This window comes from Rutilus rutilus (assembly GCF_951802725.1).
Source record: "Rutilus rutilus genome assembly, chromosome: 9".
Lineage (NCBI taxonomy): Eukaryota > Metazoa > Chordata > Actinopteri > Cypriniformes > Leuciscidae > Rutilus > Rutilus rutilus.
In genome coordinates, this window is record NC_140223.1 from 30,839,373 (window position 1) to 30,863,489 (window position 24,117).

The 24,117-nt window shown below is 38.3% G+C and overlaps 3 protein-coding genes across 4 annotated transcripts in view; all 3 read right to left on the bottom strand.

Annotated features, from left to right (window-relative positions):
• Positions 1 to 1,064, bottom strand: part of LOC311297102 (uncharacterized protein) — a 39,322-nt gene extending 38,258 nt beyond the window's left edge. Inside the window, exons 1-3 of the mRNA XM_084419216.1 lie at positions 983 to 1,064; positions 659 to 700; positions 121 to 208 (exon numbers count right to left, since the gene is read on the bottom strand). Of these exons, the coding sequence (XP_084275342.1) occupies positions 121 to 170 (50 nt within the window). The 5' untranslated portion in view covers positions 171 to 208; positions 659 to 700; positions 983 to 1,064. The remainder of the gene's footprint in view (positions 1 to 120; positions 209 to 658; positions 701 to 982) is intronic.
• LOC311297098 (uncharacterized protein) overlaps positions 1 to 24,117 on the bottom strand; it is a 312,417-nt gene that overhangs the window by 136,003 nt on the left and 152,297 nt on the right. The gene's annotated exons all lie outside the window — the stretch shown is intronic.
• On the bottom strand, positions 4,450 to 11,612 carry LOC311297650 (uncharacterized protein). Of its 2 annotated transcripts, none has more exons than XM_084420037.1 (7): positions 10,531 to 11,612; positions 10,167 to 10,412; positions 9,398 to 9,655; positions 8,946 to 9,251; positions 8,556 to 8,825; positions 5,697 to 5,780; positions 4,450 to 4,697 (listed from the first exon to the last, which is right to left on the bottom strand). In XM_084420037.1, the coding sequence occupies exons 1-7, from the start codon at positions 10,806 to 10,808 to the stop codon at positions 4,631 to 4,633; spliced, it is 1,509 nt and encodes a 502-aa protein (XP_084276163.1). In that variant the 5' UTR covers positions 10,809 to 11,612; the 3' UTR covers positions 4,450 to 4,630. The 2 variants fall into 2 exon arrangements, with proteins under 2 accessions (XP_084276163.1, XP_084276164.1); XM_084420038.1 differs by having other exon boundaries at positions 8,946 to 9,242; positions 10,531 to 11,611.

Here is a 24,117-nt window from a genome sequence, read left to right on the forward strand (position 1 = left end):
CTGTGATGGCCCAGAAACAAGTATTTGTTTATCAGTTTTTGTAACCAATTCACACTGACTGAGACAGATAGATAAAGAAACGAATACATTTGAAACAATCATTGATTGAAGCAATATTACCGTCCACACTCCATCATCCCCACATCTTCTTCTGAATCCTGTGTGTCCATAGCCTCATTTAGCAGTTATCTCAATCGTAGCCTGTACTCTTTTGAGGTAAAACACATAATAGTATATTATAAAGTCATATTATAAAAACATTCAAATAGGGAGAATGGAGTAAGATGATTAAGTGGTTAGGAGTTACAATTTTTGTTATACGACAACAAATTAAAAAAATATCATTTCTGTCTGTGAATCTTCTCAGAACATATGGGGAAAAGTATATATATAATGTTTTTGTACAAAAGCACATTGTATAGAAGCTATAATTTTAAAAAGCGCATTAAACTGGGCATTTGGGACTACATTTCTTTGAAGAGGGAATTTTGCTATCAAAAATATTCGACTACAGGTTTGCTCACCTTGAGGACAAAGTAGGCTAGGCCTAGCCTTGTCTAATCTTACCATACTTTTTCCAATCAGGGACATTAAATCCCAGCATATTCTTTAATAAGCATAAACTTCACACTTCCTGATTAATTAACGTTAACGTTACCTGATAACGGTCCATGGCCTTGGCGCCGGTACACCCGTTGGACTGTAATGTTAAAAAACAAATGTTTTTAAATGTAAAAATAAACTGTCAATAAACTGCCAAAATCGTATTCCAACTGACAAAATACTAATACGACAACATTTGAGCCTTTAGTCCACATTAGCTGTACTTTTGTATTACTTTCGTTTTCCTTTTGTTGAGAAATACAATCTATTTCTCTATCACAGTTCTCTTTCTTTTCTGTAGTCTGGTGATTTATCTTCCGTTAATAAAGTCTGATATTACAGTAAGTCCCGATAGTATGATCCATCTTCTATCTTTTACCTTATCTTGTACCTCTTCCCGAAAAGTTAGCTTTAAACTCAAAGTTTCACCCGTGCGTCCTGCGTCTGACGTCACATGACACGGAAATGTAAAGCATAGGCTACTTCTCATAAAACACATAGGCCTGCCGCCTGTGTATGTTACTTTTACATTAAAATCAAATGTTTTGATATTAAAATGCATTTAAACTGTTTAAAAAAAAAATGCTATCTATGTGTTTATAGAAGACTTTTCTTTCTTTCACTGATTCCTTTTTTTACAATGTCATTTATATTTAGGCCTTCTGTAATTTAATCACTAATGGCATATGGCAAATTTAAAAATGCTTTAGTTGACCTGAAAATATATATATTTTTTTATTTTAAAAAGTTTTGGTTTTCTAGGGGCTAAAATAGTCATAATTTATTATAAAAACAAAGTTCACTGAATTGAATTGTTTAGCGCATCTTCTTTCATCATCATCATCATCATCATTATAATTATAATTAGCCTATGGCTATTAGTATTATTAATTATTGCAGCCTGCTGGAAAAATGCTGGAGTGTTTCATGGCTGGTCAGGGTAATCAAAGACTGAATAATCTAGACAAAATGGATACTAGATAATATAAATACAAAAATATAAAAAAGAGAAATAATAATAATAACCGCTCAGTGAAATCTCCCGTCAGACGAAGCAAAAAGTGCCTGTCAAACACAGTTGCGCGTGCGATAGTTTATGAAGGCTTATATCCTATCTCTCACTATATTAAAACCAGCATCATACACATAACAACATGTTAAATATTTGGACAAAAATCTTATATGGCTTCTGGCATAACCTGGGAGATAGACAGCTGCGGATATAAAGGAATAAAAAATAATAATAAGTCAACTATTTATGATGCCTTAAAAAAACAGCAGGAAGTGTATTAAGGTGAAATGGTGAGTTTTGGTGAAGTCCATGTTACACAATAATTTAAAACTCAAAAAATTACTCTGAACAGTTGGTTTCAAAAATAAAGGAATTATCCCCTAAAAAGCTGCCATACCCTGCCATATGAAAGGAGTGAACGTGTGTGTTCATGCAGAACATTATTTACCTATCTCTGACCTGTGTGATCCTTGCTTCCCTTTTCCTCCTCAGTGTGTGCGCCGTTTACTAGAGTGTTTTTGATTTGTCTCCCTATCTGCGGATACTTGCCTTCCAAGCAGTTGATCCCGGGCCAAACGTAATACTTTTTCCCAAAAGACTTATCACAAATGCTTTGGCTTGCAAGGTTGACCTTAAACTTCATAAAAAAAGAATCCGACACTCTGAAATTGATGGAAATGTTCTCATTACCTATGCACTACTAGACCAGATCTTTAACACATAGGCTAAACAGCTGGTACTCAACTATCTTTTCAACTACATGTGTTTATCTATCTGAATCAATGACGCTCTGATGTATATCTGCTCAGTGTCATTATATTTATTGCATGTCATGACAAGTCACTGAGTGACTGCTTGTTGTTGTTTTTTTTTTTTGTTTTTTTTTTTAACTTAAGCCACATTCATCTATTATAGTGTTGTATAATTAAAAATATTTTTTTTCAGCACATAGTTTAATTAGTTTAACTTAGATATTTTAGTCACTGTACTGATGTTAAATATTTCATAAATCAGGAACATTTTATCGTAGAACATGTTTGTTTGTCTCTTATAGTTAAAGTCCCCATGATATCAGAATTCACAATTCCTATTATGGCATGTCACAGTGTTTATTATAAATTATATTGATATTAACTGACAATCGAATAATTTGCTCTGCTTTTGCATGGCTCTTCATGGATCTTTTTATTTTATTTTATTTTATTTTATTTTTAATAAAACGAGACACCCATTTATGGGTCACACCTATCTCAGTGGAGAACTCCTCAAATACTAATCAAATAAAGTGCAAAAAAGTTGTCACATGACCCACAGGGGTCCATTTTGTGTCCTGTTTCAGCACATGTGTATAGGTCACATGGCTCCATATTTTCCCCAGTGCATTTTTCACTAATTTGCATCCAGTTAATCACCCACAAAAATATGAGTCACCTTCACTGGTGAGTAAAGAAGTATTTTCAAGAACTTCACATTGTACATCAACAAATGTTTTAGAGGACATAACAAAAAACTGTGTTGCCTCATGGCAACATTGTATCCGAATCGCATAATGCCATACCAGGCATAATATAAATATGAATATATAAATATAAATATTTGTAAGGAAAAGAGTTAGAATTATCTAAATACATTTGCATTTTTGCATTATTTTGAGATGCACTTATAATAATAATACTTCACATCTGCACATATTATGATCTCTAATAGCACATCTATGATTTCTATAGCACTTAAACAGGTATACAACACAACTGCCGCTTGATGAGTGTGAGAGTGAAGATGAAGATGGATATGATAACTTGATGATATGGTTTGGTAATACTTGTGTTCCATGATGGCACAATGTTGCCTGATAGCAACAGCTGGATATGAAATGTTACTTTTTATTAAATATGAAATTTGTAATACAATAAAAACTGGATAAATGTGTTTGTTCAAGTGTCTGGTTAAAGATACTGATGTTTTCGACAATAATATTTCTTTTTTTCTACGAAAATGTTAAAGATGTTTAAATTTGTCCGTTTTGGTACAATGTTTCCTCGAGGCAACAAACTTAAAAAAAAAAAAAAAAAATTAATGAAAATGTTTATTGATATTGTTATAGTGTCCAATTTGAAGCAGGAAAATACACCACAAATATTTTTTTCCTCATTGATCTCATATTGCGTACCATAGGATTAAAATCACTGTACATTCATGTAATTTTTTAGCTCGCAGTCTTTATGTCCAGTATTTTGTCCGAGGTGAACGGATGATATGAAATAAACAATTCCTAAAACACATTCAATGATCATTTAAAGAGTGTAAACTTAAAAAAAAAAGAAAAAACTTTAATTAAATGATGTATGCCATGGGGTTCAGACCCTTAACAAATAGTTATGTTAAATATGTGCCTTATAAAGAAATTATTTAATAAATTTGCAAGCAGTCATGGGTGCCACGTAAAATAAAAACAAGAATTCATGTATGAATCAATATATGTGCTATAATGTGCAAATTACATATTTTTAATGAAATGTAACATCAACTGAATTAAGATAATGGTAAAAAGGCATATCATGCAATGAGGGATGAACTCAGCCTTCTGTATTAATTACTAATTATTCAATTACATCCATTTGTAATGAATACAGGTTCATGTACATTTGTTCACGTCTGCCCTTCTTGAATTCCATGTTACACTCCAAGTTCTGGCTCTGCTTATACTTATACTGTATGTATCCTGCAAGACAATCCACATCCACTACAAAGAACCAGTCCAGCACATCATAACTTTATTTTATATCATATAGACAGTGTTTCTTCACATATATACATTGATATTAGAGCTCTGTAATATGAACATTGATGCTGCCTGATAAAATAGAATAAAAAAAAAATAAAAAACTACTATTAATAGCAAATAAATTAATAACAAAATAGCAATGTCTTAAAGTCTTACTGTAAGTGATTGTGAGAATTTGTTTTATGTTTCATTCTCTTTACAAAACATCTTTGACAAATCAAGCAGGATCTTCACCATATTTCAAACCGCTTGTCTCCGATGAACGGCTCTCTATCATTGATTTTGTTTCCAAAGAGTCTGCAAAGACAACGTAAAGGAGTTATCAAACTTCTATGGATCACATTAAGAAAGAAATGTTAGGGGGGAAAATGACAGCAATGATGTTGAAAGGAGAGTAAATAAAGACTTTTGCTCCAATCTCATGAATCTCAACCCTTGAGAAAAACACCAAAGTAGTTTTATACGTCTCCTTTACTGTATTTTCCTCTGGGATGAGAACAAAATTTTTCAATACTTAATCAAATATGCATTCTATGATAGACTATTGTCATTTATACATGATTTATCAATTTAAATGAAAACATTTATCAAAAATACTGACTTTGTGGTATTTAAAGTGTCATTTAAATGCATTTTCAGATCTTTATATTATGTTTCTGGATTTTCCAATAGTTTTTAGAATAATATGCATAGTTTTTGAAGGTAGTTTGTCTAAATCACAGACAGAACAACATCAGACAGTCTTACTCGACAGCAGTTTCACTCTTGTGATTGATAGATAGACATGAGTTGTTAAGAACAACCTCCTTTTAATGGGCATTTAGATGAAAATCGTGACTGAATCATGAATGGGGCAGCTTAAAATCCAAGCGTTTCAGAAGGGTGGAAACAACAACTCATTTTAACTGGGGAATTGGCTTTGAGGTATGAAACTTGCAGTATGTTTGTTTTTGCAACATTTTATATGCGTAAATATCAATGACATCTTGATTTTACATTTCATGACTGCTTCAAATACTTCAAAATATGCTTACCATATACATGTATAGCTTCAACAATGCGGATCTAAAGCTAGCATTTCTAGCTATTTTTTTCTTGGTAACCAAACAATTGATCAGATTTCAGAAAAAGTACTTGCATTGGATAAAATAAGCCCATATAACATTATATAAGTGAAAATCAATTGGTTAAATCACTAAAACTTCCTGCTTTTACTCTGTTTGTATCTACAAATAATTTGGGCTCATAGAGAGTTAATAAACCTACAGTAATAAAACACAGATTACACACACTTACCGCACAGTCTGGATATTGCTGTGACTGGAGACGACGCTGTGGATTCTCTCTGCTGATTCATCTGTGATATTATTGTGACTCACACTATAAGAAGAAATGAGACAGAAACAATAAAATAACAGAAATAAACACGTTTAGTGTTTGTCTATTGCTGCACTCAAAAAAATGCTGGGTTGTTTCTGTAAACAAATTGTTGGGTTGATTGTGCTGGGTCAAAAAGTTGGGCTGTTTGGGGTAGTGTAAACACATTATTGGGTTGATCATGCTGGGTCAAATGAGTTGTAAGGGGGTAATTCACAAATAAACCGCTGGTTGGGTTATTTTGACCCAGCAACTGGTTACTTTTTTCATTCTTTGCGGAACTTTCTGGATTCTTCACTTCTGACTCGAGGAGCACGCCACTCGGAGCAGGCAGTGTTTTATGGTAAGTTAATATGAATGTTTACCTATATTTTTAATAAGTTGTGGTGGTAGCAGCAAGCTAATTTCACTGTTCAACATACAGTCTTTGATATGGAAGTGTGAGGGGTAACTATTTATTTCTGTGAAACATTAAATAGCCACAGCTAGCCGGTTAGAATTTTTTGACAAAATGCCACGTTAAATCCTTAGTTGAAATTAAACCAGCTATATCAGCAGCCTTTTTGAAATATGCAGTTTAAATTCTAAATTCATCATGTAATTATCGTAGGCCTATTCATTGTGGACGTTGCGTATTTAAAAGTGAGATAAGCGTTTTGTATGAAATCCATACGCGCACTTTCCTCACAGGGCTCGCACGTAAATTCAGCGGGAAATGAGTCTCTAGCTAGTGAGTTGTGAGTGAAAAGTCTGCTGGCGTAGTTTTAGAAATACTCGTCAGAAGAAGTGACTGAGGTAAGTTCCAGCACAGTCGCGTGTGTTTTCTGTAATGTCTAGAACCATCGTTTCTGCCAAAAAAGGCTTTCAAGAGCTTGATAGCCTAGTTTTTATTATGTAGGCTATGACTTGCAATCTTTATATACAGCGACTGAGGAAAGGAGAAATAAATGGACAGGCGTCAGTTTTGAGAAGAAAATTATACCCGTTTTGTTGAACGAATGATCGTCAATATTTAAAACTTAAAAAATGCAAATTTACATGATAGCCTACCCGTAGTATTTTATTGTGTGTAACATCTAAATTGTTTATTGAGGCGATCATCAGCGCTGCCAGTCAGGACTCAGGAGATTACCGAGCAGCTTTGTGGGTTTGTGAGTTTTAACGTTAAAGACACTATCAACATTACAGTAATATTTTACTTTTAATAAAGTAATATTTTATTTGAATGCCTTAATGTTGATAATATTTGTCCAAATTACTCTTTTATTACTATTACTATAATTCAGTTTGCAAATACTGAATACACATTTTGTTTGTTTTTCACATTTGGTCATTTAATGTTTGCAATATTTTAATTGCATATTCAATAAAAAATTGATACTTCCACAAAAAAAAAAAACTTAACTTGCATGTCAGTTTTATTGCAACACTCTAAGTGATTGTTCTGGGAAGCAGACACACTCTGTCAGTTTAAATCTAAACTAAAACGCATATCTTTTACCTGGCATTCATATAGAACATTATACATTTCTATTATTCAAATCAGTTAAATGATTATTAGGCTGCATAGGTCAGCCGGAACCGGGGACACTTTCCTATAACACCTGATGTACTCATTATTTAATAAGAAGAATGGCATCTATGCTAATTTTTGTCTTTCTGTTCATTCTAAAGTTTACTGAAGTCAGCCGGATCCAGGCCATATCCAGATCAGAAGGTGTACCTGCGCCCGGACCCATCCATGACGCATCCCTGAAGGGCCAGCCTCATCAGCCCTTTGAAGGCCTCATCGACACGACTGATCCTCAACAAACTCGTCTCCATACCGGTGTGATGACTCCGACTTCCAACCAGATGGAACTGGATAAATATTCTGAATTTTCTTATTCAATCTGACCTCTGACCTGTAATGCTGCCTGAATCATAATCAAACACTGTTCGCTCGATGGCCAGAGGAGAACTGAACGACTGAGCCTGGTTTCTCCCAAGGTTTTTTTCTCCATTCTGTCTCCTGATGGAGTTTTGGTTCCTTGCCACTGTTGTCTTGGCTTTTGGCTTGCTTAGTTGGGGACATTTAATATTCAACAAATTATTGATTTGCCTTAAGGTGGACGATGACGCAATTTTCTTCTAGAAACAAACTTTGTTGTATTATTTTCATGTTACAGTATTACTGTGAAGCTGCTTTGATACAATCTGTATTGTAAAATGTGCTATATAATTAAAGATGACTCTACTTGACTTGTGTAATCAACAGGTGAGGACCAACATGGTTGAATATTTACAAAATGAGATGACTGGTGAATTGCTGCACATTCTGTGCCTCAGGGATGAAATGAAGGGGACATGTCAGACCTTTGACATTGATTAACATTTGTATTCAATAACAAAAAGTATTAAAGAAATGTATAACATTTAAAAAAAATTAAATGAGATTGAAATCACATATACTGTGGCCTCTCTGGTTTATTGTATTACAGAGATAATAATTATTTTACATTCGTAATATAACAAATATTTGTTACTAATTTTATTAAGGCAATGAGACAAGAAATAACCCAGCACATGAGTAAGACTTAACCCAGCAAAAGGGTTAATTTCACCCACTGGTTGAGTCAAATGAATGACCCAGAAATATGGGTTAAATGGTGAAACCCAGCACTTGGGTCAAACCAACCCAGCGCGTGTTCTGTCCAATAGTGACCCAGCGGTGTGGTTAAGGTTGGGTTATTTTTTAACCCAGCAGTTTTTAGAGTGTGCCGTGTCTCTGTAACTCACTCCAGAGTCTGAGTTTTGTGCAGATGTGGCATCAGCGGCTTCATGCAGTGATCAGTGAGTTTGCAGTGACAGAGATCCAGTTCTTTCAGCCCTTCAGAATATTCCAGAAACAGCACCAGCTGTTCACAAGCGCTCGGGTCCATCTGAGTGTGACTGAGGTCCATCTCTCCTCCCAAGGCCTGTGAAAGAGCCTCAGTCCTCCTCGAAGAGCCTCTCTGAGATCCAGCTTTAATACAAGCCAGAAACTGCAGCAGCAAAGCTTTACTACAGCTGATGAGAGACAGGAGAACACAACGATAAACATGAGAATAATATACAGGGAGTTTATATGGAGATAAATAAGTGGACTGTGTAATATCAGTAATGAAAGGGATCTGTCAGGTTTCTCACCTCAGCTGGACTCGAGGCAGGATTGGCCAAAGTTGTTTCAGGGCCGTATCAGAGATCTCACAGTCCTGTAAAATCAACTTCAGAACACTTTGGGTTTTCTGAAGCACAGATGAGATTATTTTACAGTCTTTAACGGTGAGTTTCAAATGTTGTTGATTTTCCAGTGTGTCTGTTAAATCCAGAGCCGAGCAGCAGGAGAAGTCCAGTGTGTTGTGAAGAGCAGAGAGCAGAACAGATGCTGTCTCCTGCTGGAGATCAGAGGAACTGCAGCAATGAAGCAGCTTCAGCAGCAGCAGCCTGTAAACACTAACACACACACACACACACACACACACACACACACACACACACACACACACACACACACACACACACACACACACACACACAGTTAAAGAGATTCTTGAGCAAAACAACAGCCATTATAATATCAGTGCTGTAAATCTTCTAACCTGAGTTGTGTGACTCTGCTGAGCAAAGGCAGAAAGCTCTCCAGCTCCTCCTCTGGTACGGAGGTCCAGAGCAGATTGAGTTTAACAGTGTTGCAGTTCTCGAGAGTGAAGCGCAGGGCAGCGCAGTGAACAGAGTCCAACACTCGGCCGCTCAGATTGATGTCATTTCCTGCTGAACTCATCAGACTGGACACATACTGAGGAGAGCGAGACTCATAAATCTCCATAATGATGGACAGAGTAAAGCTGGGGCTCAACCTGTGGAGAATAAGATCATCAGTAAAATCTACTTGAATCAAAGTCACTCAGTGAACACAGAGAAGTAAACTACATGTTCTTTAATAGAGAAGCAATGGATGCAATTGAACTGTTTAGCCATGATGTGAATATGTAAAGTGACCCAGAAATCTAATTTGCCACGGGTCAGCCTGCAAACTTTCTAATAGGAATTTAGAATAGTGGTTTTCAATTCATGAGTAAATATAAAGTCTGTGGAAAAACATTACTTTAAAAGATTTTGTTCTACGCCAAAAAATTACACAGTCTTTTCTCAAACGAGAGTTTCTTCAATGACTGAGAAATAAGCAGGAGCCCTGAAAAACCAGAGGCAACTTGTTAGCAACTTATGTTTTTAAAGCACACAATGGTTTCAAAACTCACATTTGAGGTATGTAAAAAAAACGCACAAAAAATCATATATTATTATAAATATATATAAATTAAATTAGGGAGGGAAACAATGGCTCTATTCTTGATGGATTATTTTTACCTTTTAAACGTGATTCTCTCTAACAAGGGCAGAAGTTCTCTGATGTTTTCACAAGAGATTTTGTTCTTTCTAAAGTCCAACTTCAGATGTAGATCTCGATGTTGCAGCAGGAAATGAATCACTTCCCAGGTCAGTGAGCAGGAGATCAGATCCTTCGACACTTTCTTCAGGAAAGAGCGAGTCAGTTCATCATCCTGTGCTTCATACACCAGAGAAACCAGCTGTTGAAGAGTCTCTTTAGAGAACCTGAACACACACACACACACACACACACACACACACACACACACACAGAACAGGACTTATCAGTTTTAAACAGGTTGATTTACTCACAGAAAATGGACCAACTTTGCTGAACACAGACCTGATAGTCCGGGGTTCCTGGAGACCCAACAGAGCCGTGAGAGACAGAGCCTCTGATTTACACTCAGTAAGATCCAAACACTGAACAGACACCAGTCTCAGGAGAGACGTCAAGCTGCTCAGGATATGAGAGAGATTTCGCTTTGAGTCTTTTGTGAGCAGTGAAAACTCCTCTATCAGTGGAAAACGACCATTCAATGATCTCAGCGCTCTGAACATCTTCATTAACAGTTTGTCTTCCACACTGTCAAAGACAAAATCAGAGATCATGAGGAACATTCAAACAGTGGATTTCAAGGCAAGGCAAGGCAAGTTTATTTATATAGCACATTTCATACACAATGGCAATTCAAAGTGCTTTACATAGAAGAAATTAAAATAATAAAAAGAAATAAGAATAATTAAAACAGTTTATAAAAATAAAAAATAAAATACAGTACAGTACAAACAGTCAGACGAACAGCGGCACAGTGCTCATTCATTAAATGCATAGCTAAACAGATGTGTTTTGAGTCTGGATTTGAATGTGACTACTGTAGGAGCACATCTAATCTCCTCTGGAAGCTGGTTCCAGCTGCGGCTGGCATAATAGCTAAAAGCGGACTCGCCATGCTTTGAGTGAACCCTTGGTATTTCTAGCTGATATGATCTTAATGATCTGAGTGATCTGTTGGGTTTATATTCAGTGAGCATATCTGCAATATATTGAGGTCCTAGGCCATTGAATGATTTATATACCAGTAATAATACTTTAAAATCAATCCCAAATTTAACTGGGAGCCAGTGTAAAGACCTGAGGACTGGTGTGATATGTTCATATTTTCTGGTTCTGCTCAGAATCCTGGCGGCAGCGTTCTGTATGAGCTGCAACTGTCTTATGGTCTTTTTGGGAAGGCCAGTGAGGAGTCCATTACAATAATCCACCCTGCTGGTGATGAAAGCATGCACAAGTTTCTCTAGGTCTTGTCTGGAAACAAAGCCTCTAATTCTTGCAATATTTTTCAGATGATAGTATGCTGATTTAGTTATTGCTTTGACATGACTACTGAAACTAAGGTCTGACTCTAGTGTCACACCAAGATTCCTGACTTGATTTTTGGTTGTTTGACCCCTAGAACAGTGGTTCCCAAACCTGTCCTGGAGGACCACCAACACTGCATGTTTTCTTTTTCTCCCTAGTCAAACACACCTGATTCAACTCATCAGCTCATTATCACATGGGTTAATGAGCTGATGAGTTGAATCAGGTGTGTTTGACTAGGGAGAAAAAGAAAACGTGCAGTGTTGGTGGTCCTCCAGGACAGGTTTGGGAACCACTGCCCTAGAGTGAAGGTATGCGTTCACCTTGAGAACTTCATCTTTGTTTCCAAACGCAATGACTTCAGTTTTGTCTTTGTTTTACTGAAGAAACTTTTGGCACATCTATTATATCCTTAGTAAGAAGGAATGAAAGGCTTTCTCAAATAAGGAATTCTTTAATAACAATAGAAGTAGCAAAATAGAACAGCATAGATAGCAGCTGATGCAACACTCAGACTCTCTTATTCTTCTGTTCTCAATATCCCATATTACAAACCTCTACCGCCACCTACTGGCCAATATGCACAGAAGAACACAACATATTCCCCCATCACTTAAAGCAAACTGTCTACCCAGATTTGTAAGAACAAAAGAAACACAATAACAAAGATACAAAATTACCAAGGCATTCACTTGGTTATGTAACATAACTACTTAAATCAATCAGACTAAAGAACAAAATAAGTTCACGATAATCACAAGAATGTAGTATTCATATTAAAATAAACAACAAGGTGACTTAATGAATTACTCATCCTTTATATTCTTGCAATGCAAGTGACTAAGTAACACAGTCTTCCAGCCAACGAGGAGGTCGTCTCACACGGGTAGAACCCCTTTGAAGAGCTTCAGGAGCTTGAGGAGCTTGAGGCGCCGGAGGAGGAGGAGGACGAAACTGAAATGACAAGTCCACAGCATCCATATCAGTAGTCTCCGAAACAGGTGCAACAGAACGAGCCAGGTGAGAAGCATGCCAGTTCTTCCCGTCTGATAACAGGTAAGTACACACACCCAGTTTACGCACAATTTGACGTGGGTTGGTAAATCTTGGATGCGCTTTCGGAACGTGAGTTGGAATGCGCACACGCACCCAATCTCCCACTTTGAAATCAGGAGTGCGAGCCACACGTCTGGAGTCAGTGTATGCTTTCATTTTCTGTTGTTTCAAAGAAACTCGCTGAAGAAGCGCAGGAGCATCCTGACGTGTGGTGAGAAGAGGAAGAACATTAAGACGCGTTCGCATCCTTCTGCCATGAAGCAACTCAAACGGGGATAGTCCTGTGGCAGAATGCGGTGTAGCACGATACACTTGGAGAAATTCCATGACTGTTGATTTCCACGGCTTCGTTCCCAGAACAGCAGACTGAATGCAGCCTTTCAGCACGCGATGAAAACGTTCCACAGCTCCATTCGCGGCTGGATGGTAGACAGAAGTACGTATGTGTTGAATGTTTCTCTCTTTTAGGAATGTAGCAAATTCCGCTGACGTGAATTGGGTTCCATTATCAGACACGATAGAACATGGATTGCCGTATCTACTAAACACAGATGACAAGAAGGCGATAACATTTTGAGTAGTGATGGAAGCGGTGAAAGCGACTTCAGGCCACTTACTGTGATAATCAACTAATGTCAGCGCATAACGACAGTCCCACACAGCGGTTTCAAATGGACCCACCACATCTACAGCTACCTTGTCCCACGGTACAGACGGAAAAGGCACTGGCTGCAGCGGCGCAACAGAGGTGTTGGCAGTTTTGTCAGAGGACAGACACATTTGACAGGTCTGTATGTGCTCTTTAACCAGACAATCTATGCCTGGCCACCAGTGCAGTTCACGAAGGCGTTGTTTTGTGCGCACAATTCCCTGGTGGCCTTCATGAGCTAACTTCACCATTGTGTGCCTTAGCGCAACAGGCACAACCAGACGTGATCCTCTGAACACATAATCGTGCTGCACACTCAATTCGTCACGTAGTTTGAAGTATGGACGTAGAATATTATCCACAGAAGTTGAAGAGGAAGGCCAACCGCGAGCTATTTGTGTGCGTAATGCACTCAGTTCAGAGCACGTCGCGGAGGCAGAAGCAAACTCAGCAGGTGACAGAGCTGACATTGCAGGAGACATAAACGCCACAAACTCAGGTTCAGCGTCCATGCAGTCTTCATCCGAAGCAGGCAAAGGCAGACGAGAAAGACAGTCGGCAGTGCAATTTTGAGCCCCAGGCCGGTAAATCACATCATAGTTAAAGCACAGTAACCATGCTGCCCAGCGCGCAATGCGCATTCCGGCGAGATCAGTACCTTTGGATGAGAGGAGCACAGTTAATGCCTGGTGGTCCGTCCGCAGGAGGAATTTACGACCCCACAAGTAGGTTCGCCACTTTTCAACTGCCCAGACACACGCAAGTGCTTCCTTTTCAATGGTCGAGTACTTGCGTTCAGCAGGCGACAATGTCCGGGATGCAAAAGCGATGACGCGCTCAGTCTTATTCTCATGAACTTGAGCAAGAACAGCGCCCAGGCCATAATCAGAGGCATCTGTAGATACCACCGTAGGCAAATCGGGGTCAAACAATGAAAGTGCAGGACTGTCAATGAGCAACTTTTTTACAGCATCAAAGCATTGCTGAGCTTCCTCCGACCAGACGAAATCTGAGCCCTGCCTGATGCACGCACGCAGAGGTTCAACTACCGTGGCAAAGTTAGGAATAAACTTATTGTACCACGATAGTAGACCGATGAAAGAGCGGAGTTGAGGTGCATCTTTTGGAGCGGGTGCATGAAGAATGGCAGAAAGGTGATCCTAATCAGGTTGAATTCCTTGCGCATTCACCAGATGGCCCAGGAAACGCAGACTGGTTTTGTTGAACTGACATTTCGATTGATTCAGCTTCAGTCCAGCATCCTGTAAGCGCTGAACAACGGCTTTGAGCGTGTGATCATGTTCAGTTTGCGTACGTCCCCAGAGAATGATATCATCAAGGTAATTGGCAACATTCGGAAGTCCCTGCAAAACTGTTACCAACATTCTCTGAAAAGCAGAAGGTGCAAGTCCGTACGGTACGCGGCAAAATCTGAAAAGTCCTTCGTGAGTAATGAAGGCAGTCAGATCGCGGCTCTCCTCATGTAAGGGCAACTGAAAATAAGCACTCTCCAAATCGATAGTAGAAAATACAGTTGCTCCCCTTAACAAAGACAACAGTTCCTCAATGTGTGGTAGTGGGTAGCTATCTGTAATTACAGCCTTGTTGGGTTCTCTCAGATCCACGCACATTCGAATGGCACCCGACTTTTTCTGTACTACTACTATCGGGGAGGCCCACGGCGAAGCGTCTACTCTCTCTATAATGTCAGACTCGAGAAGGCGATGAATTTCCTCACTGACTGCGGCTCTAACAGACAACGGTAAGCGGCGGAGTTTCTGGCGCACAGGAGCAACAGCTGGAGAAGTCTTTACTCTGTGCACAAAGCCTTTTGCACATCCCAAAGCAGCTGAAGGCGTCAACGCAGACAATCGCAGCACAGGCGTTGATGACAGTGCGGGCAAAATTGAATTGCCTTCAAAACGAAGATGTTAGCCATTAATAAGATCCATCCCAAGCAGAGCTGTGCCAGATTCCACCACAAAGAATGACGTGGAGCAGGTGATGTCATCCATAGAGACAGTGGCAGGTAAGCAGCCAAGCACAGGAATCGGAGCACGAGAATACGTCCCAGTTTCAATGAAGGAGGCAGCAGAGCATCTTTCTGGAAGTGTGTATCATACACAATTTTAGGCAATATAGAAACAGATGACCCAGAATCCACGGTAAGCTCGATAGGCACAGACGTAGTTGCGGTCGCAATGAGAGCAGTGCACCGAATTTTATCAATTAGTGAGTCATGCATATAAAGGATCTGAACTTCAGGCAAGTCAATTTCACGCACTGAGCAAGCTTGTCCTGAACGACACACCCACGAATAATGTCCCATCTTTTGACAGTTATTGCACTGTGCCGATGCAGCAGGACAACTACGATCATTCGCGAGGTGTTTCTTAGATCCACAACGATAGCATTCACGGGAAGATGAACCAGGTGCAGTAGTTGACGAAGGCTTTGAAGAGTGCATTGCAGACGGTGGCTTTAAAGGTGGTCTACGACGGAAACGTCCAGCTGCAGGTGGAGGCTTTCCATGTATCACTTGCACAGGAACTGAACGAGTATTCGATAATAATTTGGCTTGTTCACCAGCAGCTTCTGTTTGGGTGGCTATAGTAATGGCTTTTTCTAGAGTCAATTCAGATTCCAAAAGCAGTCTCTCACGAATCCGATGACTGGACACATTCTCCACAAGCTGATCACGCAACATGTCATCCAAAGTAGCTGCAAAGTCACAAGAAACTGCTAAATCCCGTAGAGCAGCTACGTACTGAATTATAGTTTCTCCTGGTGCCTGAACACGTTTCCTGAAAGCATGGCGCTCAGCTACTATGTTCCGTCGAGGGGTAAAATGCGCTTTCAAGGCCGCAATCGCATCTTCCATCGTATCACCTTGATTCGGCAAGGAATAGAACAATCTTTGTCCTTCAGTGCCCAGACAATGTAGCAGTAGTGCTCGTTTGCGCTCAACTGGCCATGCATCTCCAGAAGCACCAACAACAAGCAAATAATTCTGGAACATCCGTAGCCACGTGTCGAAAGGAATAGTTGGTTCACCAGGACATGGCAAAAATGGCGTGGAAAAAGTAGAAACAGCTGCCATCTCCAAAAAGAAAAGTACCTCATCGCCAATTTATTATATCCTTAGTAAGAAGGAATGAAAGGCTTTCTCAAATAAGGAATCTTTAATAACAATAGAAGTAGCAAAATAGAACAGCATAGATAGCAGCTGATGCAACACTCAGACTCTCTTATTCTTCTGTTCTCAATATCCCATATTACAAACCTCTACCGCCACCTACTGGCCAGTATGCACAGAAGAACACAACAACATCCAACTGTTGACTTCATCAATGCATTGTGTGACGAGTCTCTACTCTTCCCCGCTACGGCCGGTTGGTGGGTGTGGCTAGGAGACTCATCAAGGGAACGATGTCCACCTGTTCATCCCTCTATAAAAGTTTAGGCTGGCTAGTGTTGAGGGAGAGGTCTTTCTCCGCGTTACTTTGAGTTGGCTCGGGTTTGTTTTAGGGTTAAACTTGCTTTTGTTATTTGGTTTAGTATTTTCCCTTACGAAAAAAAAGTATACTTCAAGTTCATTTTATGAAGTATACTTGAGTAATGTTCAAGTATATTTTTAAGTATACTTATGTAGTAAGTATACTAATGTCAATATGTACTAGTAGTAAACTTGTAAGTGTACTATTTTAATACCGCTTGGGACTAAATTGGCCCACTTGAAGTATATAAAAGTATATGTTTAAGTGTACTATAAGTGTAACAGTAGTAAACTTTAAGTGCACAACTAGTTCATAATTATGTTTCTCATTTGTACTGCAAGTGAACTTATGAGTATACTAGTAGTTTACTATTTTAATACTTGTAGCAACTTTGAAGTATACTCTCAGTAAACTACTAGTTTAGTGGTTTTATACTACAAGTTTTCTTTTAATGTACTCTCAGTAAACTACTAGTTTAGTAGTTTTATACTACAAGTTTTCTTTAAAGGGACACTTCACCCATGGGAACATTGATCTTTATTGAAAGTGGGTCATATATGTAGTCGAAATGTAAAATTAATTTTGAATTTGGTGCCTTCTTGGCCGAGGAAAGAAAGAAAGTTACTTCAGGACGCATTTGTATGAAAGACACCAACTCCCACAATGCACCACATTGCACAGCTGCGCAAGTCACTCCCACTAATCCAGAAAGCGCATATCTGCCTAAGAGAAATAACTCTTCCGTCTACAAGGCTAGCTACCACCAGAGCTCGAAATTAATTTCACACAAAATGTCTAGTTAGTTGGCGAACTCATTAGTGAATTACTCTTCATTTGTATTTCTTTCGAAGTGGTGAATTATTGCATTGTAACGTTACCTGGATGTTCAGTCAGATGCGGTGCGAAACTAGGATAGTTCACAACACAAACGTCCGTGTCCTCGTCTGATTCACAACACAAACGTCCGTGTCCTCGTCTGATTCAGAGATTTCATCCAGGAGAAGATGTCATTGTTGAAATTCTTTGCCACAGTCGGACTCTATCTCTGTGTTCGTAGCGGTTCGTAGTTGCATAGTGAGATCACCGGCGCCACCAGTCCGGGCTCCTCGTCCGCGGCAGGCAGGTCTTCTGCCTCGGCTGCTCTTCGCTATAATGCGGCTTATAAAGGTAGCCACAAACACCTGATTCAAGCATCAGACTTCTGAAATCCTCTTCCTCTATATCATATTGAGCACTCTCCTCCGCTATTGTCATAACTTTACATCTGTCTCCACAGCGCCTGTTAGCTTAGCTTCCAAACAAGATGGAGGATATTGCTTTTAGTTTTCAGAAAGTCAAGTCCCACCCACTGATCTGTAATAGGCCTGTAGCGTGAGCGGTTCCCGCCCCCTGGGAAAGATGAGGAACGAGTGTCTGTAGTCTCTACACTTTTCAATGAAATGTGACTTCCTGCTTATTATGACGCAAAATGATGATTTTTACGTCATAATAAGCAGGAAGTAAAACACTTAAATCCTTATTTCTCCCATCTCAGGGAAAAATGGATGAAAAATCCACATTTATTATAATATATGACTGGGTTTCTAACAATACAAAGCTTAATGCAAATGGGTGAAGTGTCCCTTTAAGTGAACTTAACATCATGCTTATAGTTTACCATTTATATATTATTTTTACTCTTTTAGTGTACTCTCAGTAAACTACCAGTTTAGTAGTTTTATACTACAAGTTTACTGAGAGTACATTAAAAGAAAACTTGTAGTATAAAACTACTAAACTAGTAGTTTTCTTTAAGTGAACTTAACATCATACTTATAGTTTACCATTTATATATTATTTGTTACTCTTTTTGTGTACTCTAAACTCCTAGTTTAGTAGTTTTATTCTACAAGTTTTCTTTAAGTGAACTTAACATTATACTTATAGTTTACTATTTTTATACAATTTTTGCAGTTGCAGTAGGCCTACAGTATAATACTATGTTCAAATGTTATTTTTTATACTTGAAAAATACCTTTAACTCTACTTTAATTTTAAAAACATTTTATTAGCTTCATGCATCCTTTTTTATCAACACTCGAATGTCAGTAAGTTTCATAAAGAAAGGCAACATTTTGTTAAAATGTTGAGAAAATAGTTGAGAAAATCACATTCAAAGTCACATCACGAAAGTCAAAGACTACGCCTTGATCAGATCCAGAACGATGATCAAAACACAGGTGGAGTAGATCGAGTCAAACACCCCCAAAGCTTCACAGTCGTTTTCTCTTCATGGGTTAGGCCTCCGCTTAATTTCATCTGGAAACATTAAGCAGTTTTGATTTACAAGCTGTTTAATGTTTGATGATCACATTATTTTACATTTGAGTGAGCAATCTTCTATCACATGGTTCAGCTTCTTCTTCTCCTGTGTTTTGATCCAGAGATTCTGTACTAGAACTGCCGTCATAGCGCCCCCTACCGTATACCAGTGAAAACATGGATAGCTGGAAAATTCAGTCAATGGTGGGAAATTTTTTTTTTAAAGTAAATATGTACACTACCAGTGAACTAGCCTACACAAAAATTCAGATACGCAGAATTAGAAACATATCTGTTTTATATGTTATAAAATATATATTTTAAAAATAAAAAAAATATATTTAAAAATATATTTTAATCAATATTTTCAAACAAAGTTTCATAAGACTGTATATGAAAAACAATGTAAAAAAAGTATATTTAATAGGCTACTCGATCAAAAGAGTTAACACAACTACAAGCCAAGTATACTTTGAATAATTAAAATTTTAAGTATATCTCGATCAAAAGATTGAGTACAAGTATACTTAGACGTTTCTGTCAGTATAAGTCAAGTATACTTAAGTGCAATTTGAAGTATACTTCTGAGAAGTACGTAAAATATATTTCGGAGAAGTATATAAAAAGTAGACTGAAAGTATATTAGTTTAAAAGAAGTATACTAATAGAACACTTGAATAAACTTCTTTTTCGTAAGGGTTGTTTTCTGTGATTGATAGCCTACCCTTACATTCATGCACCTAACAGACATTACAGATGACCATGTTTTCTTGCTTATATTTTCCTATTTATGTTAATAAATCTTTATTTCTGCAAACCAATCACTATGTCCTCCATTTCATTTGCCACGGCTTCGAGCCGGTCGTGACAAATGTGGGGGCTCGTCCATAAGTTTTGTTAAATTTGTTTGGTTAAAGAGTTGATTTCGTTAATCTGATAATTGATTCGTTAAATATGTATTTTTTCTTAGTAATGTTCGTTGAATACTGAGTTTTGAAGTTTCGTGGAGGATTATAGTGATTGTGTTGGTCTATTTCACGGGAGATTGGCATCGGTAAGTATTGACTAGGCCTACTGTTTGTATGTTTGAGGGGAGGTTTCTTGTTGGATATGCTTTTCCCTGTTTAGGTTTAGCGGGGTATCCTTAACGGGATGCTCCGAATTTTTTTTATTTTAGTTTGTTATGTTTGTATGGTGAAAGCAGCTAGAGCAGTTGTCTCGGGAACACGTCCGTGTTTTGTAACGGTGACTTGTTAATCGGTCGCCATTTCAAACACTGGTTTGCAGTGTATAAAAACCCGCTGCAAGTAACTGTACGAAGATTAGGGATAAGTTTAGATAGTTTGGGAATTTAGTTAGAGGGAATTGTTTATCCAATTGCGACCCCTCAGATATATATTTTGGAAATTAAGTAGTCGTAGCTTACTCTTGTTGTTCACCATGGATTCAAAGATTGGGGATTTTATTAGTGCTCCGTCTGAAGATCTGTTGGATGATTTTTCTAAAGATCAACTAGTAGAACTTGCAACGCATTACAAAATTAGTTTGTCAAGTCAAGATAAACGTTTAAAAGATAGTATTAAAACTATGATTAAGACTGAGTTATCTGAACGCGGAGTTTTGGAGTCTCAATCTTTGGAAGATGTTTCAGCTTTTGTTAGTGCAGCATCAATGTCTCATCTAACATTTGAAGAACAAAAACAATTGTTGTTAATTCAAACGGAAATAAAAAGAGAAATGGTAGAAGCACAAAATCGTGTTGAGATGTCTAAACTACAGTTACAACAACAACAGCTTGATCTTTAACGTTACCGTTTGGATCTGATAAAAGAAGGTAAACTTAATTTAACGGGAGGTGTAGAACGCGATTTGGCTTCGTGTAAATTTGATGTAGTGGCTAATATGAGATTGATCCCTAGATTTGACGAGAAAGATGTTGAACGCTTCTTTTTGTTGTTTGAACGCGTGGCAGAAACGCGGAATTGGCCAGATGATGAACGTAAGCTTATGTTACTGTCTGTTTTTACAGGAAAAGCTCAAGAAGCATATTTGTCTCTTAGTGTAGCAGATGCTAAGGAGTATTTGACTGTTAAGAATGCAGTATTAAGGGCATACGAGTTGGTCCCAGAGGCCTATAGACAAAAATTTAGGTCCTGGAAGAAAACTGATAGTCAAACGCATGTTGAGTTTGTACATGATATTTCAGTTCACTTCAATCGTTGGTGTGCAGCTTCTGACGTTAAAACGTTAGACAATTTGAGGGAGTTGATCTTGCTTGAACAGTTTAAAAACTCTGTGTCGCAACGTGTAGTAACTTATATTAGTGAGCGTAAACCAGACACCGCATATGAGGGGGCTGTTATGGCTGATGAATTTTCTCTGATTCATAAAATCTCTTCCGGCTACAAAAATGCTGGAGAAAATGTTAAGAGAGAGTTGTGGCATGATTTTAGTAGATCTCCGAGAACTTTGGGTGATATACCTGACAAACAGCGTCTTGCATTTGTTGGAGGAAAAGACAGAGAAAACATCTGTAATTATTGTCATGAGTTTGGTCACTGGAAGAATGAGTGTCCTTTGTTGAAATCTAAATCGTCTTCGGTGAAGGCTGTTATTCTGGCAGTGAATGCCTCGGAAGTAAATGTACTGGGGAGTTCCTCGTCACGTGTTTCAACATTTTCTCCATTTGTTACAGATGGTTCTGTTAGATTGGTAAATTCTACAGAAGATGTGCCGGTCAAAATTCTTTGTGACACTGGATCATCAGAAACATTTGTCCTAGAGTCTATTCTATCTTTTTCAAATGATTCGTATACTGGGAACAATGTGTTGATAAGGGGTATTGGTTTGAATGTGATATCTGTTCCCTTACATAAAATCATTTTGCATTCTGATTTGATCCAGGGAGAAGTGGAAGTTGCTGTGCGTTCCTGCTTGCCTGTGGACGGAGTACAGGTAATCCTGGGAAATGATTTGGCTGGTGAACGAGTTTGGCGGAATGTTTCACCGAATTTGGTGGTCACACCATCTGTGTCGACTTTTGACGCAAGTGATGAGAATTTTTCCTGTTCTTTGAATGGGTTTCCGTCATGCGTGATAACAAGGTCTATGAGTAAAATACCAGCTGTTGATAAATCTGAAACTAGAGAGATTTTGAGTGCACCTCTAGAAATTCCTTCCGTCTTGTCTGTGTCACGTGATGACTTGATTAAGGAACAAAAGGCTGACGTTACACTTGTTGAATTGTTTGATCGAGTTGTCTCTCATGATACAATCGTAAATCTTCCTTCTGGATATTATCTAGAGGGAGACGTGTTAGTCCGAAAGTGGGTGCCGCATGGAGAATTTGTAATTGGTGATCCTGTTTTCCAAATTGTAGTACCTCAGTCTCTCCGTCAACTTGTTTTAAAAACGGCACATGACACATCTGGACATCTGGGGGTGAAAAAGACGTACAGGTTGCTTTTGAAACATTTCTTTTGGCCAAAATTGAAGCGTGATATATCGAAGTATATTAAATCTTGTCAAACATGTCAACTCACTGGAAAGCCAAACCAGTCTATGAAACCTGCCCCTCTGTATCCAATTCCTGCTGTTAGTTAACCCTTTGAACATCTTATTGTGGACTGTGTGGGGCCATTACCTCGGTCAAAGGCGGGGAATGAATATTTGCTTACTGTTATGTGCCAAGTGACTAGATATCCAGCTGTGTACCCGTTACGTTCTCTAACGGCAAAGTTAGTTTTAAAAGCACTGACTCAGTTTATATCAGTCTTCGGAATACCACGAATTATTCAGTCTGACCAGGGGAGTAATTTTACTTCAAATTTGTTTGGTCAAGTTTTGAAACAGCTTCATATTCAACATAATCTTTCCAGTGCTTATCACGCCCAAAGTCAGGGAGCACTGGAAAGATTTCACCAAACTTTAAAGTCTTTATTGAGATCTTACTGTGTTCAGATGAATAAAGATTGGGAAGCTGGGTTACCCTGGTTAATGATGTCTGCTCGAGAAGCTGCTCAGGAGAGTACTGGATTTAGTCCGAATGACCTCGTTTTTGGTCATGAGGTGCGTGGTCCATTATCTGTTTTGTCTGCAGATTGGAAAATTTGATCCACCAAAAAATGTTCTATCATATGTGAGTGATTTTCGCAGACGAATTTTTGAAGCGTGCCAACTGGTAAAGGGATCTTTGAGCAGAGCACAAGATCGGATGAAACGACTTTTTGATCGTCGTACAGAATTGCATTCCTTTCAATTGGGTGATCAAGTTCTTGCTCTGTTGCCTATTGTGGGATCACCATTTCAGGCCAAGTTTGTAGGTCCATATACTGTGGCTCGTCAAATTTCTGATCTTAACTATTTGATTAATACGCCAGATCGAAAAAAGAAGACGAGGTTGTGTCATGTAAATTTGCTAAAGCCTTTCTATGGTTCTGAAGATTTTGTTGACGCTAAAGTAAATCAAGACAACGTTGTTATACCTAATTCTGGCATTAAACCTGTTCTGGTTACAGGTTCTTTTGCTTGTGGTGATGCTGAATTGTCAACCACTTCAATTCTGTTAGGCGGGGATCAGGATGAGATTGATCCTGGAGATTCTGTTCTTCAGGGTCGTTTACATAATTCAGAAGTGTTAAGCTCTTTGCACAATCGATTTAGTCATTTAACGGAGGTGCAGCGTACTGATTTGATTAATTTGATTTTTGAATATATTACACTGTTTCCCGATACTCCATCTCATACAAGTCTTATTGAACACGATATTGATGTGGGAGATTCGGCTCCAATTCATCAACGCTATTATCGAGTGTCTGCGAATAAAAAACAACAATTAGAAAATGAAGTTGATTATATGTTGGAAAATGATATCGCTAAACCCTCTTTTTCTAGCTGGGCTTCTCCATCATTGCTAGTGAGTAAATCTGATGGATCGTTCAGATTTTGTACTGATTACCGAAAGGTAAATGCTGTAACAAAACCCGATTCATTTCCATTGCCTCGAATTGAGGACTGCATTGATCAAGTGGGAAACTCTAAATTTGTTAGTAAGTTTGATTTACT

Coding starts and splice junctions, on each gene's coding strand:
- LOC311297650 (XM_084420037.1), bottom strand. CDS start 10,808: ATGTTCCTCATGATCTCTGATTTTGTCTTTGACAGTGTGGAAGACAAA. Junction 9,656..10,166: donor GAGAGAATCACGTTTAAAAG/GTAAAAATAATC, acceptor TATTCTCCACAG/GTTGAGCCCCAGCTTTACTC. Junction 9,252..9,397: donor AGCAGAGTCACACAACTCAG/GTTAGAAGATTT, acceptor TGTGTGTGTTAG/TGTTTACAGGCTGCTGCTGC.